Source organism: Rosa chinensis, chromosome 6 (genome assembly GCF_002994745.2).
Source record: "Rosa chinensis cultivar Old Blush chromosome 6, RchiOBHm-V2, whole genome shotgun sequence".
Taxonomy (NCBI): Eukaryota; Viridiplantae; Streptophyta; class Magnoliopsida; order Rosales; family Rosaceae; genus Rosa; species Rosa chinensis.
Genome location: NC_037093.1, coordinates 26,134,142 through 26,151,758, shown reverse-complemented (window position 1 = coordinate 26,151,758; position 17,617 = coordinate 26,134,142). Strand labels below are relative to the sequence as shown.

The 17,617-nt window shown below is 38.2% G+C and overlaps 1 protein-coding gene and 1 long non-coding RNA gene across 2 annotated transcripts; one reads left to right on the top strand and one right to left on the bottom strand.

Moving 5' to 3' along the window:
• The first annotated feature begins 4,581 nt into the window (after nt 1-4,581).
• On the top strand, nt 4,582-5,252 carry LOC112169808. Its single transcript, XR_002924890.2, has 3 exons — nt 4,582-4,668; nt 4,755-4,826; nt 5,177-5,252. It is a non-coding gene; the product is annotated as an uncharacterized LOC112169808 (long non-coding RNA).
• Nucleotides 5,253-11,524: 6,272 nt separating this feature from the next.
• On the bottom strand, nt 11,525-12,620 carry LOC112169804 (auxin-induced protein X15). The gene has a single exon (XM_024306864.2). It carries the CDS (start codon nt 12,172-12,174, stop codon nt 11,890-11,892), a length of 285 nt encoding a protein of 94 aa, XP_024162632.1. The 5' UTR covers nt 12,175-12,620; the 3' UTR covers nt 11,525-11,889.
• Nucleotides 12,621-17,617: the final 4,997 nt, after the last annotated feature.

Sequence of the window (17,617 nt, the reverse complement as noted above, 5' to 3'; positions counted from 1 at the left end):
TCCCTCAAAATCACGCCTCCTACGGTCGTGGGATTGTCGCCTTGAGCGATTACCTTCTTGAGCATTTCGATCGTATGGATCATGACGTCGATGGCGACTTTCTCTAGCCATAGGACGATGCTCTTGATAGCTATCTTGAAGCCTATCAAATCTTCTTTTCACAAGTTCATTGCCATGTCTTTCAGTAGTGACCATAGCTTCAATAAGCTGTTGAAAACTTGTGATCCGCCTTGCATTTACATGAGTCCGGAATAAGTCAGAGGACCTCATAGCATAGACGGGGAAGGTATTGAGGGTTTTCTCAATCAATTGGTCTTCTGTGATTGTTTTTCCACAGAGACGCATCATTGCTCTGATGCTGAGAGCTTCCGAATAAAATTTCATGACAGTGTCAAATTCAGAAAAGCGAAGATATTTCCATTCTGCTTCTGTATTCGGAAGTATGGAGTCACGAACATTGCCATATCGTTCGCGAAGCGCATGCCAAAGCTTTATGGCGCTATCCTCATTTATGAACTCAAACTGTAGGTCACTATCCATGTGACGTTTCATGAAGGCAAGTGCCTTGGAATTATCTTTCTCAGTTTGAGGGTCTGGAGCTGTTTCTATAGGACAAAGCTCTTGGATTGTATGCAATAAATCACGGGCAATGAGGTGGATCTCGACATCAGTGACCCAAATTAAGTACCTTTTGCCTGCATAATCCAATGGAACAAAATCGAGTTTGTTTGTGTTTGACATCCTGAAAGATGAAACAAAAACAAGTTAGTTTCGGAGTCAATGCTTCCACGAAAACTAAATAAGATTTCCGAGCTATGCTACCAAGAAATCGATTTCCAAGAATAATTGGATTAGACCGAAACAATGATGTTTATATGGTCGTTAATCGATGCTTACGGACGCTCTTAGTCCGAAGTCTTACGAACGCTCTTAGTTCGTTAATTGCGTGAATCCCCACGATTCCGCTTTTCTCAAAAATCGAACCCACGTTATAAGAAAGGTGGGATGTAGAAGAAGGGAGGTTTTCAAGTCCCCGAGAAAAGAAGAAGAAATATAAATTCTGAAATTATAGGAACTTCAAAACTTACTCTTTTGAATACTTACTTGTATTTGGATCACGCGCGTGTCGATGCAGGCGTGATGGAGCGAAGCAATCCGAGTAGATTCTGTTCTGAACAGCTTGTACCTCGATTGGTGTACAGATCTCAATATGACTCCGATAAGGCTGAAATTCGGAGGTTAGATGGAAGAGACAGAGACGAACAACTTTGATGAAGAAAGTTTTTCGATCTGAGCTTCTTAACTAGACGTTTCGAGGCTTGCAAGAAGACGGATGTGCACAGGAACGGGAAAAAGATGCAGTGGGTGTGCGTTGGCTTGTTTGCGCAGCAGGGATGCTTCGGTGGCAGCAGGCTGGAACACAGGGCTGCAGGGAGGGGGCATCAGGGGCTGCTGTGCAAGGTTGCAAGCGCACGGGCGCTCGGGCTGCAGCGAAGGCTCGGCTAGCTCGGGCTAGGGGCTGATTTGTGAATGAGTTTTGGTTTTCTGTTTTGTGGTTAGAGTCGTGCTGATAACGTGTTTAAGTATAATGTATTTGAGAGAGATTGATGAGAGAGATGTGTTCTTATTATTGAGAATAGGAGCCCTATATATAGGGATTACAAAGTGCTAGTTCTAATGTTACAAGGAATACCAATCCGTGTAGGATTGGGAAATCTAGAACCTTCTCTCCTATTGCTACTCCTAGTTTGATAAGGCACACTAAATCGATATTCCTTCAACAAAAGCTAAAAAATTACTTGGTACTTGATGATATTCTAGTCCTTCTGTCCTAAACATTGTTTGATGAACACGTCCTGTAAATTTGGATTTTTTTCACTTAATGGTTGTTAACTAGTAGTTGGAAGAATTATCCGATGAAATATTTCAAAGAAGATTAGTCCAGTTATGCAGAGAAACTCACACTATCATCCAACTAGCTATGCATACCTATTAAAGCATACTATGTATGTCGCTAAACATACATATCTAATATATCTTCCTCTTTATGGCTTGGTAACCTAAGAAGCACCGATATGGGTATGAGTATCCGGATACGATACGATCGGATACGTAGATACGGCAAATCTTAAATGTAATAGGATATGGGTACGTGAAGGATACGTCAATTAAAATAAAAATAAAATATATATATATATATATATATATATATATATATAAGCAAATTACTAGCACCGCGTTATCATTCCAGCTGGCAGTCACACACTCCACCACGAATAAGAGTCTTCGGGTTGGAAATCAAAACGTTCGAAGCAACAAACAAATATGAAGCACATGCCGTATAGAATATGTACCCGCTTCAACAAATGTGAGAACTAAGAGGAAACTCCAAGCAACTAGAAACTGAAGAACAAATATGAGAAGAAGAGCAGAAGATGCAGAACAAATGTACCCGAAGCAGTAACAAATTGAAGCTCCAAGCTCCAACCGAATCGGCTGTAGAACGAAGTGAATTTCTGCAGAAGGTCGTCTCGATCTGGGTTGAGCAAGAAGGCTTGCAATTTACGAAGAAGACCAGAAGAAAAGAGACGCAAAGCATGAGAAAGAGAAGAAGTCTTGAGCAGAGAAGGTTGTCTCGATCTGGGTTTAGCAAGAAGAAGAGCAGAAGAAAAGAAACTCAGAGCTTGAGAAAATCTGAGATTAGGTTCATCTCGATCTGGGTTGGTTTTTCTGTTTTTATTTTTTTTGTTTTTTCAGGGTAAAAAGTCAACATTACCCCTACGTAGCCGATTTATTTACATATTTACGTATCGGCTTAGGATACGGACGTATCCAAACCGTATCCAAATCCAGATACGCGTATCCGAGCGTATCGTACCCGGATCCCGGATCGGTACGGGATACGAGGCCAAATTCACGTATCCGTGCTTCATAGTTGGTAACCCATGAGTTCAACTATATATGAAGACTAGAATCTTTAACATCAGGTGGCTTGTCTCCAAACTAAGCAATAATACTGATGTTACTTCTGGGAACTATAGTTTCTATAAGTGTTTGCTAATTCATTACATTGTTGCTTCTCTCAAACACTTAACTACGAGGAACTGCATTGTTTGCATACTGCAACCTGAGATTTGAATCCAAATGAGAGTTTTCTCCAAACTGGGGGAATGCTCAGTTGTGCATCGAAAGCAATACATGTTCTCATTTCTCAAAGCTAGCCACCAGGTTCTTCTGGAGCTAACTAGGTACTAGACAAACCCATATGAACAATACAAAAACAGTCCCTTATATCACTAGCTAATATTGCCATGGAAGTGAAGATGCATAGAGCAATACTTCATTTCACGTAAAACAAGCTGCCAGTTGGTGATTAATTATACCAGAGAAGCTAAACTAAGATAACAAACTAATGAACAATAGGACTTAACTGCGTATAGCAAATTAATTAAGTAATGTGAACCCCAATTTCCACTAGGCCAATAACCTTAACATACAACACTTTTTACACAACGAAAAAAAAAATTTCGTTGTGTGATGTGGGAAAGTGAATCACACAACATGTTTACTAAACTTACGTTGTATAAGGTGGTTAAAATTCTGAATTTTTTTTTAGAAGGTCATTGCACAACGGTTACAAGAATAATCTGTTGTGTGAATAAAAAAAAAAATGCGGCGGATTTCTCTCCTAGATGGACTCAAATTTGGCTCCAAATTGTACCCTAGATGCCACTAAATTGTACAACAGTTTAGTTACTTGTGTTGTAGGAGTGTACTTGCAAATCATCATACAATGGTTTTTAATGTGCCGTTGTGCAAGTGAGTGGCAAAATTTGGAGAAGTCTCCAAAATGGCATTCATTCTCTCCCCAAAACGAGTAAATTTGGCTTCAATGGTTTGTTATGCTTACAAGTTCCTACAACACAATGAACTATTTCTGTTGTGTGATTGAGAAATGTCTAACCTCAGCGCCAAAACTGAAATTTTGATTGCACAGGCGGGAAATTTCCATCTTTGTTCCCTCAGCTTTGCTACACTTCAACAACATATATAACTCTATATGTTGTCTGAGTAATTAAAAAAAAAAAAAATTAATGCGTGGTGCCTTATACAACTTGAGGGCACCAGTACACACACTTTTGTTTTTCAAGTCTAAGAGCAAAACCTCGAGCCTCTCTTCACTTCGAGCAAAATCCCGAGCCTTCCATCTCTCACTCCCACTTTGGCCTCAGAGAGTTTTCAGCTAAAAAACTTCCACACTTCCCCTCTCTCTCATTTCACTTCCCTCTCTGCGATTCTCTGAGTTGCAACCCTAACCCTCTCTTTTCTTCGATTTCCGATTTTCAAACTTTAAGAGGTGTGTAATTCTCCTTTCTCCAGTATCTCGACTTGAGATTAGGGTTCTTCATATTGAAAAAAGAAGAAGAGGTTCTTCGATTTACTAGTTCAAGGTATTGGGAAGAAGAGAGGTTTTGAGGCCGATCTCAGCGACTATCGCAACAACCAGCGAAGGCCGCCGTTTGCGAACACGGAGGAGAGAGAGAAGCAGAGGCTGGTTATGACTAAAGAGAAGGAGGTGTGAGGAGGACGATGTTGTGATATAGGGGTGTGAGGTGAGGACGAGGGAGAATACTGGGTTATTGAGCGTTTCGGTAATTGTTTATTGTGGTATGGTTCAGATCTGTTCTTGATATGGCTTGGACTTGTAATTTGTTGATGATCTATGTTAAAGTGAATTTGATTATGTGTTTCAGATGACCTGTACTAAGCAAACTACTTGTAAGTCAACTTGAGGAAAGGCTTCAAGGAAGCAGCACGCCACCAAGGTTTGTAGCTGTGAATTTGCAATTCTGGGTTGTGTTTGTTATATGGGTTGCGATTCTTTTGTTTATGTTGATTGGTAATATGATTATTGTTTTGTAATAGGGAGTTGATTGATTGTTTCTTTTTAAGTAGTTTAAGTTTCCAGTGTCTTAGTTTCAATTGTGGGTTTCTTTGTTGGTGTAATTGCTTATTTGGCAATGAATTGTGTTTGTGCAGTGAAATCCATAACTACCACAAATAGAAGTTTGGTGAAAAAAGAGATATTTAGAAGTATATATATATACACCAACTAAAATTCAAGATTGTATCGATTTGTTTAATTTTTTAACATGTTCATGTTTTTTTTGGTCAGAGAGTCAGAGCCAAGTAGCTGCACATTGATATTATAATGCAGCAGCGAACAAACGGGATTAAATATGGAACTATGGAAGTAGGGAAAGACATGTAGGCCTTGGGTACGTGTACCCGTCCCAAGCCTCCCAGAAAGGTCCCCAAGTCACCTCATAAGGTAATTTTTTTCCCAGATCTTTTACCTTTTTACTTTCGTGTTATGAATATGTGCATAGATTTGTGGAGAAAACCCATTAGGATTCACTAGCAATGCAAATAAGTTAATTTGCTTGTGTATATGAAGATAAAAGTAGCTGAATCTAAGGATTAAGTTTGTTCCTTTTGCACATTTTTATGGTGGAAACCCATTAGGAGTCACAAGGAATGAAAATAAGTTATTCTATTTGTTGAGCAAAGTAGCTGAATTAGCTGAATCTGAGGGCATAGTCATGCCTTTTTAGATGTAGTGTCTGAGGAAACACACAGAGGGCAAGTACTTTTGATTTGATTGCTCTTGAGTGGTTTTGTTTTCAGTTTGGGATTTTCATCAATTGGGCTTGTGCTTATTTTTTTTAATATACCATCAAGCAATTGGCAAGGGATTTGCAGTCCGGCATACTAAGTTTTCAGAGAATTACAGGCTTTACTTCCGCAGTCATTTTATCCAAGGGTGTGATTCCTGTTCTTTCTCTTCACTCTTCTCTTTTTGACAAGTTGCACTATATAATGGTGAATTATGAAATTCTATATTGCTATAGCATCTGGGAAGGTTGGGAAGTAATAAAATTTGGCAGATATGTTGGGATATTTCTAATTTTTTACTTTCACGTTTATTCAAGTATAATCTCCTAGCAATGTTGTTTCACAACATAGACATGATCAATTATCATGTGCAGTTTAGTGATATATCAAGAGATAATGCATTAAAAAAAAGATATAATCCATATTTTTCTTTGTTAGCAAAGAAATATGTGCTTCCTATAAAAGAAAATTGATTTGGAGCTTTTGTATGTGTACTGATCATTTATTTTCCTCCTGGTTTGCGGGTTGGAAGTAGTTCTTTTGTTGATAGTGTACCTTGCTTATGGATATGATGATGGCAGTGCTCTATCATACATTCTTCTTACAATGACCAGTTGGTTGATGGCACTTTCTTGGCTTTTTGCTCCCTATTTGTTCAACCCATCTGGGTTTGAGTGGCAGAAGTAAGTGTCTTAAGAGGATTCCTATCATTTTAAGGGTTTCAAAAGAATCCCATTTTGGGCAGTTTGGTAATCAAATTTGGGAGTTAACACTGAGTACTAATGGAATTGATATATTTGTCTTAAGCAGAAAGATTGGTGGGCATTTGGGTGGAGTTTGCTTAGTCTACGTTACGTGTAAGTGATCTTCATCTTAGTTGGTGTTTGCTTTTCAATTACTGATCTTGGTTTATTGAATATCTCCATGTATTTCTATATCTATAATTAAGCGTACATATATATAATTGTATATACCCGTTTATATATGAACAAATGCACATCAATGATTTGGCCTCGTGAGGTCCATAGTTTGCTGAAATTCTTATTCAAATGGACATGCAGAGATATGAGACAGACTTGTAATAATGGGGGAGGAGCATGAATGGGTCTATTTTGATTTGGGCAATGCATGATATTGCTATCCTTGAAATTTAAATTAAATGTGATTATTGATTTACAAGTAGTTGAGCATATCTGGGAGGCACAAGCAGTTGTAGCTTTTTTTTTTTGGGTTTTTTTTTGGTTTGTAATCTGTCGAATTGTCCTAATAATGAATGATTGGGATGCATTTGGAGTTCTGGGTGTATATGGTACATTTGATTACAAATATGCAATCTTTTAGTATGTCAAACATTGGTATGCAATGTATTCTCTCGATTTTTGATTCTGCAATGGTTGATAGCTGGCTAAATTCTATGCCTTTGTTTCATTTATAATACCTAAAATTACAACATGTTTGGTGTCTAAATATAAGGTAAAAAGTAGCATTGAAGAAAATAACAAGCTTAATTCACTTTCCATAGTTATTGTTTGATACTATAGATGATGAGGTAAGGAAACTGCAAATAGTTGTGGATATTAGTTTGTGCATTCTTTCATTGCTTGGATTATAATTGAAATGGTGAATAACTGAATCAATCTATTGTGTAGGTTGGAGCTGCATGCGTTTTCCATTTACATACCGAAGCAATGGGAGAGGAGAGGCAACAGTCAATATACCCAAGCAAACATAGATATGATGAGAAATGAATGGGCAAAGTATGTTGTGAAGGCGTATGTGTAGGAGCTAAAGGAAAGCATAAGAGGAAGTAGGTTGTTGCTGAAGGAAAGCATCATTTTTGTGCTTCTCTGCTGGTACAATATTCATGCACTGTGTGGCATGTTTTGTAACAAATAGTTTGTATTTGTATCAGCTTTTGATGTCCCAAGTAGATGGGCATGCATTTGAATGCTTTTCTTCTTTCAATGTTGGTTTGGATGATTGGGAAATCCTCCCTTTTAAAGTTTGAATGCTTTTCTTCAAATAGTATGAGTTGGATTACTCATTTCATAGATTCTAGTGTCTTTTCTTTACAATTAGTCACTGTTCATTAGGTAAAATGGAGCATTATTATCAATGCACACAATCCAGAAAAGACGATTATCACACAACAAAATTTCTAATGTTAATAATGTTGTCTGAAGTAACAATTTGGATGTTCACACAATGAATCCTTATATAACATGCAACGGTTCTAACAAACATACGTTGTCTGATTTACAATCACACAACTGTAATAACAAGAATACGTTATCTAAAACTAACACACAACAATAAAATTCCAAAAGTGAAGTGTGAGGATAACTCATACAACAGATAAAATAAAATGCTGTTGTCTGATTGCCTTTCATACAACTGCTCGGAAACAACTTTCGTTGTGTGAATGATGCCAATGACATGTGCAGCGTGACTGCGCGGCAACTGTGGCTGCCATCTGCCGAGAGAAGGCACAACGGTTTTAACCAAATAAGTGTTGACTGTTTGTGATTCACACAACGAGTTTCCACCGTTGTGTGATTAAAAATCACACAACGCTCCGATACACAACGGAAATCGTCCAAATCACACAACGAATTTGGTCCGTTGTCTGTTTGCTTTTTTGGCCTAGTGTTCCCTGGAAAGAAGTTTACATGGGGTTCTTTTTTTGGACAGAAAAAGGTTTACATGGGGTCAAAGGACAGAATTTGACTGTTTACATTCAACATTGGATTTTTAGTCCAATGGTTTCAGAGGGTTCATGATCAATGTTTTAAAACGCTAAGGCGTAACTCGAGGCGTTTTCGGGATAGCCTCAACAAGGCGTAAGTCCCGAGGCATAAGGGGTAAGCCTTGCGTCATAATAAAATAAGTATGTATTAAAGAAAAATTTAGTAAAACACATGTATATAGAAAAAATAACAACTAATTATGTATATAGAAAAAATAAGTGTTTGTACTGTAGTGTGCCACTAATTGTATCTACATATATAAAGTATTTAGGAAAGGTGGAAGACCAATAGATAAGGATAAACCAGAGTAATCTTTCAAAAAACCATAATAATCTTCCAAATTACATGTGATTGTTGATAGAAGCTTTAATCAAATCAGTATTACTTGATTATATATCAAGAGGCCTGTACTATATAACCAAAGCTGCTTCTCAACGTCCTCAATCAATTAAGCACAAACCAACTCGATCATAACCTATCTCTCTCTCCCTCCCTCCCGATATTACAGCACCATCCCTCTGCGACAAAACCAAAGCAATATAGCGCCCAACTCTCTCTCTCTCTCTGAGCCCTCCTTCTTCAGTTCTACCCCTTTATCTCAATCTCTATCATGATTTGGAGTAAAAATCATCTCAAAGACAATGCAGAAGTTCAGAACTCATCTATTTTTTTTTTTTTGGGCGTACGCCTCCACCACGCTTTTCACGCCTAGAAGTACGCCTTCTGCGCCTCTACGCCTTGTGATGAAATCTGAGGCGAAATATACCAAGAAAAAAGCCTTTTGCACCTCAGGGGCGCCCTAAAGCGCGCTTTTTAATACATTGTTCATGATAGCATCATTTTTCTGTTCAGCTCTCATGCAGCTTGAGGATTACAGATACAGATGGGTTCCCTCAATCATGGCCTCTTCCTCGTTTGTGACTCAGCGAGTTCCAATCACGCTTTTGAGTATGAAGTTGGATCTCATATTCACCTCATTATTGGTGACTCATACACTTAAGCGAGAAGTGAGATCAAGGAATGTGTGTTCACTGCAGGGGATTGTGATACCACTGTTTGAGCCCAAAAGTATTTTTGGCAGGATCCTTTGGTGGGTTTGAGCCAGCGGGCCGGTACCTGCGGCCCAAAAATAAGCCTACTCGGATTTGGGGTATAGCTTCGCCCATTCCGTAACCCATAAGGAAAATGAAACCTTATTGGGGTCGAGTAGCAGAGATTGAATAGGAAATTTCAATTAATAATCCTTCTAAGGCAAGGAGCAGTCGAAACCCTAGGTGTATAAATACAGGGTTAAGCGGCAAAGTTAAGGATCTCTCTCTCTCGAATCAATCAATCCCAGCGATTACAAAGCCTCCCCGGAGCAAACCTTCAACCCTGTTGAAACCCGGCGACCGTACTCTCAGTCCTAGTCTCTTAGAGCCGACTGTTAGTGCTACTGCCACACAGACACTACTAGCGAAGCAAGGGTAACGCCCTCGCAACCCAGCGAAGCCAAAGATACGCTTTGGCAAACCCCGTGCTTTCTTAAGACCTCCCAGTGATTGCTCTGCTCAACCTACAACGTTGAATATCGATTGTGGTGACCGAAGAGATCACACCTAAAGTCCTTATCCGTAAGGCAAAAGTCCTTTCCCGAAAGGCTAGAGAAGAACCCTGTGACGAGGTTGGTGCTCTCCTCGTCCACAGCGCTTGAAGAAGAAGTCAGGTCAAGGGACTACCCCGACGACTGCACCCCGCGGTGCTGGCACGCCTGCGCAATCACTCGCTCAAAAGAGACAGTTTGCACGCCAACTGGTTTTGGAGCCAAACAACCACCCATGGGATGATCGTATCCAAATTCTTCTCCAGCTTGACTCAACAAATCCAGGAACAAAGGCTCGTTCAAGTACGCAATTGGAATCACAAATCGCTTCTTCTGGTTCACCCCAACATAAACTGAAAAGTAGCTTTTCGGAACATCTAAGCTCTTCCCAGCAGAAAGAGTCTTCATAAGATTTCTCTTGAAGTAACAATTTCAGGCAACCGGAAACCCATGGCTATTATGGTCTTAAGTGGAAGAACAAGAGAAAAAATTCAAAGCAATTGGGAAATAAGGAAAAAGCTTTGATTATTTGCTTGGAAAGGAAAAGACTTGAATTGCTGATAATGAACTTGATTATTTGCATATATATAGATAATAAAAGGGTCTGATGGAAGTCTTAAGGTACATGAAAATGGAGGTGAAGACGCACTACATGGGGCAGCAATAAGGGATACTAACTTTTGAGATATCACATGGGTTTGTTTTCCCCTACTTACCTAACTATATGCTTGTGCGGGAAGATTGTTCCCTACCTGCATTGGATAAACGGAAAACAAAGGTAGCTACCGACTGATGTGAAATTCCAACCTAATAACAAATTTTATTTAGCAAAGCCGGCAATTAACCAACATCTTGATCATAATTTCTTCTTCCTTTGCTTATGTCTACAACCTATTGATGTATGTATGTCGGAGGCCTGTCCACATCTTTTAAGCTTTCAAGCTTTGGAGCTGCAACGTCATAAGCATAATGTTCTCCATCGAATAGAGACTCAATAACTCATAGTCCTTGAGAATCAGATATTGTAAAACACAACCATGTGATTCTTCAGTATTCAGATGCTTATGTCGCTTGCCAATCCCCACACAATTTCATCCATACAATTTTTTCTGCATTCCAGATATATTCTAAACCCTCTAGTCCATATATACACTCACACATGTTATCCAAAGGAAAATCAAGTCCACATAATCTTAATCTACTAACTCTTTGTTGAAAGGGGATCTGGAAAACCATTTAATTTCCACATGAAATTAAATAAGTGGTAAAGGATATTAAGCTGACATTGGATTTTACGGACAAGACTAACAATTGGTTCTTGCTGGAAAAGATCACCTTCTGTATCTGAGACACTATTTGGGCTGCTAAACAATCTGTCATTTAATTCTATCAAAAAAGAATACAAATAAACTGGCAATGATCAGATTCTATCTTTCTGTCATTCGTGTAATCTTCTATTCTAATGCCAACATGTGTCATTACGTTGCTAAGCAATGCAACACAGTGATAAGAACAATTATAATGACAATAGAAAACAAGAAGGATTGAGGAATATTTAAAAATATTATATATTCCCAGATTTTCTTGGAGAACAAATAACAAAGAGGTACATTGGTTCCAAAGATAGAATTCGACTATCTCTCTCTCTGAGTTTAAATTTGGAGTCCTGATTCTTGAGCCAATGCTTTCAGAGTTTTACTGTGTTTTGATTTCTGCGCTAATCTGTGTTCCGTCTTGATCTTCTCAGTGCACAGCCTCACAAGAAGCTTCAGGATTACAGATTCCCCCATAGCCTCTACTCATCCCTCGAGTTGGTGAATTCTGCAATGAGGATGATTTGGATATGAATTTGAATCAGAGCTAGATTCACTTCATAGCACTCACTCACACAGTCAAGCGACAAGTGAGATCAAGGAAGGTACGTTCACTGCAGGGGATTGTGATACCACCCATGGGATGATCGTATCCAAATTCTTCTTCAGCTTGACTCAACAAATCCTGGAACATAGGCTCATTCAAGTATGATATTGGAATCACAAACCGTTTCTTCTGGCTCTCCCCAACATAAACTGCAAAATAGCCTTTTGGCATATCTAAGGTCTTTGAAGCAGATAAAGATCTAGTAAGACTTCTCTTGGTGTTACCAATTCCAGGTAACCGAAAACTCATGGTGTTTAATTTTTTTAACTGATCAAATTAAACAAGAAAAGCAATTGAAAGGACTTTCCAAAAGAAAAAAGAGCTCTAATACTAGGGAAGGAGAAGACTTGAGTTGGTCATACTGAACTTGATCATTGCATATATATAGATCAATGAATATCCGGAAAACCATACTGTAAATGAAATGAGTGGTGAAGAGCCAGCTATAAGGGCCACTCTCTTCTGAGACAAGGATTCACATGCCTCTGTCTCCCCATTGCTCGAAGCTCATTTAGGAACACAAAGCCATCCTACCATGTGGCTTTGTTTTTTCATATATATACATTCCCAATTCTAAAGCTAATTCTTTCAGAAATCTAGAAAATCCACTTGATGGAGAATCCCTAAACAAGAAAACTATACTGATTTGAAGAGTGTGCTAACGTACATGTCTTGTGTTCAGCGGAAGTCAGTCTCAATATAATGGTTGGTATCTATAGATATTGGCAAACAGCTCCATGTGATCCTTTATCCTTCAAAGTTTAAATGCTTCTGTCTCTTCGCACACCCTTTCTAACTTGTATATTATCCCATAAACAGATCAACTCACGATTTTTACTAAATCTTATCTTTACTGTTTCGTGTAGGTGTATGTTCCGAATGGCGTCTTAGCCGGTCTTTCTAGATAGAGCACTATAGAAGAGAGTACATGGTTCCAATTACGAACCAGCTTTTAACTATTCACGAGTGGCTAACTAAGCTAGGCTGCGGAAGAATTTTGGATATAACTCTAGACTGGCAATTCCTTGCAGAGAAGAATAACAGAAATGGAATTGAGTGACCCATTGATAAAGTCAAATATAGATTGTTGAAACTGCACGTGTATTTATATATTCTAGAACGACAAAACATTTAGAACCATAAGACACGGCACAGATCTTAACAGATTAACAATTGATCGTTTTTCTTGTTTTCGATTACATGATGAAGAGATTAACAGTTGGAAACCCTAAACGTACGTACAATACACGAATCATCATAATGCTGAAGCAGAAGAGAAAAGAGACGTACGGCGACAGCTTGATTCAGCCGAGTGGTGGGAGTGGACGAGGAATAAAAGTAATGCAGCGACAGCTCGAGCAACGTATGGAGTAAGGGCTCGTCCGTTTAACCTCGACAAAGACCTAATTCCTCCACTTGCCCGCACTCCCGCGTTTGGCAAGAGTTTGTTTTTTTTTTTTTTTTTTTTTTTTAGGAGAATGAATATTTATATATTCACACAGCTTCACCGAGCCACCGCCACGAAATTACATCCTCTCAAAGTAAATAAAAATGGTATGTTATTACAATTCTCAGCCTAATCGGGAAGAGAATCACTAGCAACTAACAACCATTACATAACTATTAGTGCAGTTATTCAAAGTGACTACTAAGAAAATTAGAAAAACTGAAACTTGGACCTAGTTGATGTTTACATGACCCAACCAATAAAATTAGTACATTCGCCTAAGACCGTAATTGGTGTACATCAATACTAGTCACTGGATTGAACCTGCCACACATATCATCAAAAAGTTCAAGGTATGTCCCAAACAAAGAAGCAAGAAAAAGGAATTAAGGTAGTAGGCACAGAGCCTAAAACCCAAACCCATTCTCCGATCCTTACCCTCTAATTTGGACCAGACAAGAGAAAACAAGCCCACTCTGTGCTAGGCCCAAGGACTCAGCCTAGAGCAACCCATCTCCCTGGCTTGCAACCTAAATCGGATCACCACCACCATCCAACCTTCAGCCACTGAACGTACCACCAAACCGCCTTCAGCAAAGATCGCTGCATTTACCAACCTCTTTCTCAACACGAGCCTCCACTACCTGAAGCCGCAATGATGTCGCCTACCACAGACTCTCCACTGCGACCCAAAACTCGACTTGGATCCCCACCCGAAGAACTCGGGCTCAATTCCAAAACACGAATGTCACCGCCAATAAAATCTCACTACTACAATAAGTTAATCAGACGACAAACATTTTGTGTTGTGTGATGACCAGCCTCACTGTGGTCTAAACGAGTGTTGTGTGATTGAAAAATCACACAACGGTGATTTCACCGTTGTGCAATATTCATTTCCTCAACAGATAATTATTTCTGTTGTGTGAATTCTACGCAGGCATGTGCCTGGCATAGCATGCGTGGGGATGCCTCGGCATTGACATGGCCATTCAGACAACAGAAAATGAAATTTAGCTGTTGTCTGAGATTCATAACACACAACAGTTGTGATTTCTTTGTTGTCTGAGATTCATAACACACAACAGCTATATTGTTTATTTGTTGTCTAAGATTCATAACACACAACATATATAATTTGTTCTTTGTTGTCTGAGATAAGTAATAGACAACTACAATGAAATTATCTGTTGTCTGTTAATTGATTCAGACAACAGAGATAATTTTATTTCTGTTGTGTGTTATGAATCTCACACAACAGAATTTTGTTATTTTCTGTTGTTGGTTGTTAGTTCACACAACAGCTATATTGTTTTAACTGTGGTGTGAATATTGTAATCGAATTGGCTAACATCTAGTAACTGTTGTATGAGAAGCCTTAATTTTGAATCCTTTTACAATCAGACAACATATTATTCTGCATTGTGTTGTATGACTAAACCTTGGACAACTGAGATTGCCTCATCAAATGAACAATATATATTACCGAATGAACAGTACATATAAAGCCACATTGATCCATATAATTAGTGTAACTATATGAGTTGCGTTTGTCAAGTACAACCAAACATCCAAACTAGATAATTAAACTATCAAACAAACAAAGAAAGCATTCCTAGTCTACCTCGACCCATGCATGCATGAATCAAAGCTGATAATTGTTGTATGTCATATCTATCAGCACAAGTAGAAATTCATCATGTTGAAGTAGCTATACATGAATCAAAAGCTGATACAATATCCTTTGACATCAACAAAACCTTCATGTGCCATTTTATCAAGCATCTTGTGCACTATATTCTGACTTGCATGACCTCCAAGGTTATTGTGAAGCTTCGCAAGTAGCACATACTGCAGCAGAAGAGCATGATACATACAGTACCTACAATAGAAAACTAAACTCATCTAAATGAAAATGTACAAAACAGAAATTCAATAAGAAAAACTCTAATAGCTAGATTTAAGTTTGATAATCTCTAACAAGGGGGGAAACAGAGCTTTCAGATGAGTGTTGTACTTTCTACATGCCTAAATTCTTGAAAAGAAAGAAATAAGCATCACAAATAATTTGAATAGTGAAGGGAAAGCAAGAACACAGAAGAATGCATAAAGAGCCAAATAATTGACGATGTTCATACACTACACCAAAACCCTAAACCCTATCCCTAAACCCTAAACATATTTGAAGGTACCTAACTACAACAGAGAAATCTGGGCTCATCACTCAACTGATAGTTAGCATTGAGCTTTCATCTAACCTGTCAACTAGAAACAAGCAGCTTCTATCAACATACTTTAAATCACCACTCGAATCACATATAAATAAACTGAAGCTTTTAGTTGCAAGGTGTACAATCTTTTGAATTTGATCACATATAAATTACTGTGTTAACAGTCTATGAACACCTCCACACGTACTTTCTCAGCAGCATGGTCAACTTAGAAAATTCACCAAAAATTCATTGCAAATCCAAATGACAAGGAATCAGTTTTCAAACAAGCATTGGGATGTCTAGTTCAATATACAGAAAAACCAGAACTTAAATGATTCAAGTAGAAGTTCAAATCTCAACAGAAAATCAGAGGAACATTTAAAATTCTGGAACTTTCTCAATTACAGACCAAACTTGGAAAATTCACAGAACATTCACTTTATGTCAAAATAAGATGAAACTTTCCAGATCTTTTTCTAACTAACAGAAGTAAAACATATCAAAAATTCAGGTCATTTGGAGTTCAATAAGTCAGGGAAAAGAAATACCAAAAAAGGTTGTACTGCAGGACAGTTTCTACAGATTTCTTTCAAAATACCAGAGTTCTTGGTATCATAATCCTTAAACTGATGGAAGGAAAATGATTATAATTTCACAATGAGACCTATAGTTAACAATACCAGAGTTCTTGGCGTCCTCTTGCCTCATCCACTTCTTTTGGGCATTGAGAATCCGAATCAAAGCCCTGGAATTACGCGACGGCAGGTCCTTACAAAGCCAAGCCAGCTTAAACCTCCGCCACTGCTCCGGGAGCTCATCCAGCTCATGAACCTCTAGATTGGGCGATGCTATGATCATCACCAAGTAGACCACTCCTATATATATGTAATGCCCTGCCTCACCTGAGTAAAACCAAAGAGAAAAGGTAACTTCATCAGACTACATGCATAGCGGAGTCAGGTTTTTCGATTTGGACAAAGACTTTTCCCTAGCATCAATCACTCACAAGCATGCCTGCAAGAGTGATCAACTAAAAGCTTGGCTCTGGGTTCATTGGGGTGACTGATACCCTTTAATTGGCAAGGATCACACTCCAAATCAAACTAAAAGTACATGATAATTGAAGGAAAGACTCTAAATTTATATGTTTAGAGGAGAAACTTAAAGCGTCAGACAACTAATTCAGATTTTTTTTAATTTTTTTATTGGTTATATTATTAACAAAACTTTCAAAGACAGTCCTAGTAGAAGTTTGGCAGAATCTCATAACTGTGAAATCTCAGCTCTCCCAAATGAGATCGGCAGAACTTAGTCCCTCCCACAAGTGGGCTCTAAATCTCCAGATCCATATATTAGAAGTGCAAAATTTAGAATACTACTATACATGGTTTCTAATCTCAACAGCATATCAAAGCAAAACAAAAATTTCATGATTGCAATCGGGCAACAATGTGTAGCCATATATGTATAACTATTACAATTAATTATACATGCATGCATAATCCATACAATCAATTATACATCAATTATATCTACCAATGGTTTGTATGGAGATTACAACCATTGGTAGATACATGCATAAATGCACACAGTTGTTTATGTACAACAAAAGTGAAAAGAAGAAATAAACAAGGAAGTGAAGCTTATAACGAAGATGGCAATAAGACTAAGGAAACTAATCGATACACCATAGCAAGTTTAAAGATAGCAAGAAGGATATACTATGCATAATATCTTTAATTCAGTACAATCAAGGCTGAAAACCTGAATCTCCACCAAAGTGAACTTGCAATGAATCTGATTGCTTAAGTCAAAGAAGAAGAGTGTCAATCCTTATATGAAAAGAAGGAAAACTGAACTAAACTACAGCATTGAACTAAGACACATGGTATGCAATCAAATACAAATCCAAAAAGATATCATGTTGAAAAAAATGATAAACTAGTCCATGACTCCTCAATACATCAACATGCCACATAGAAAGAAGAGTTTATTTTATGTTAGATATGCCTGCTCAACAAAGTACATTTAA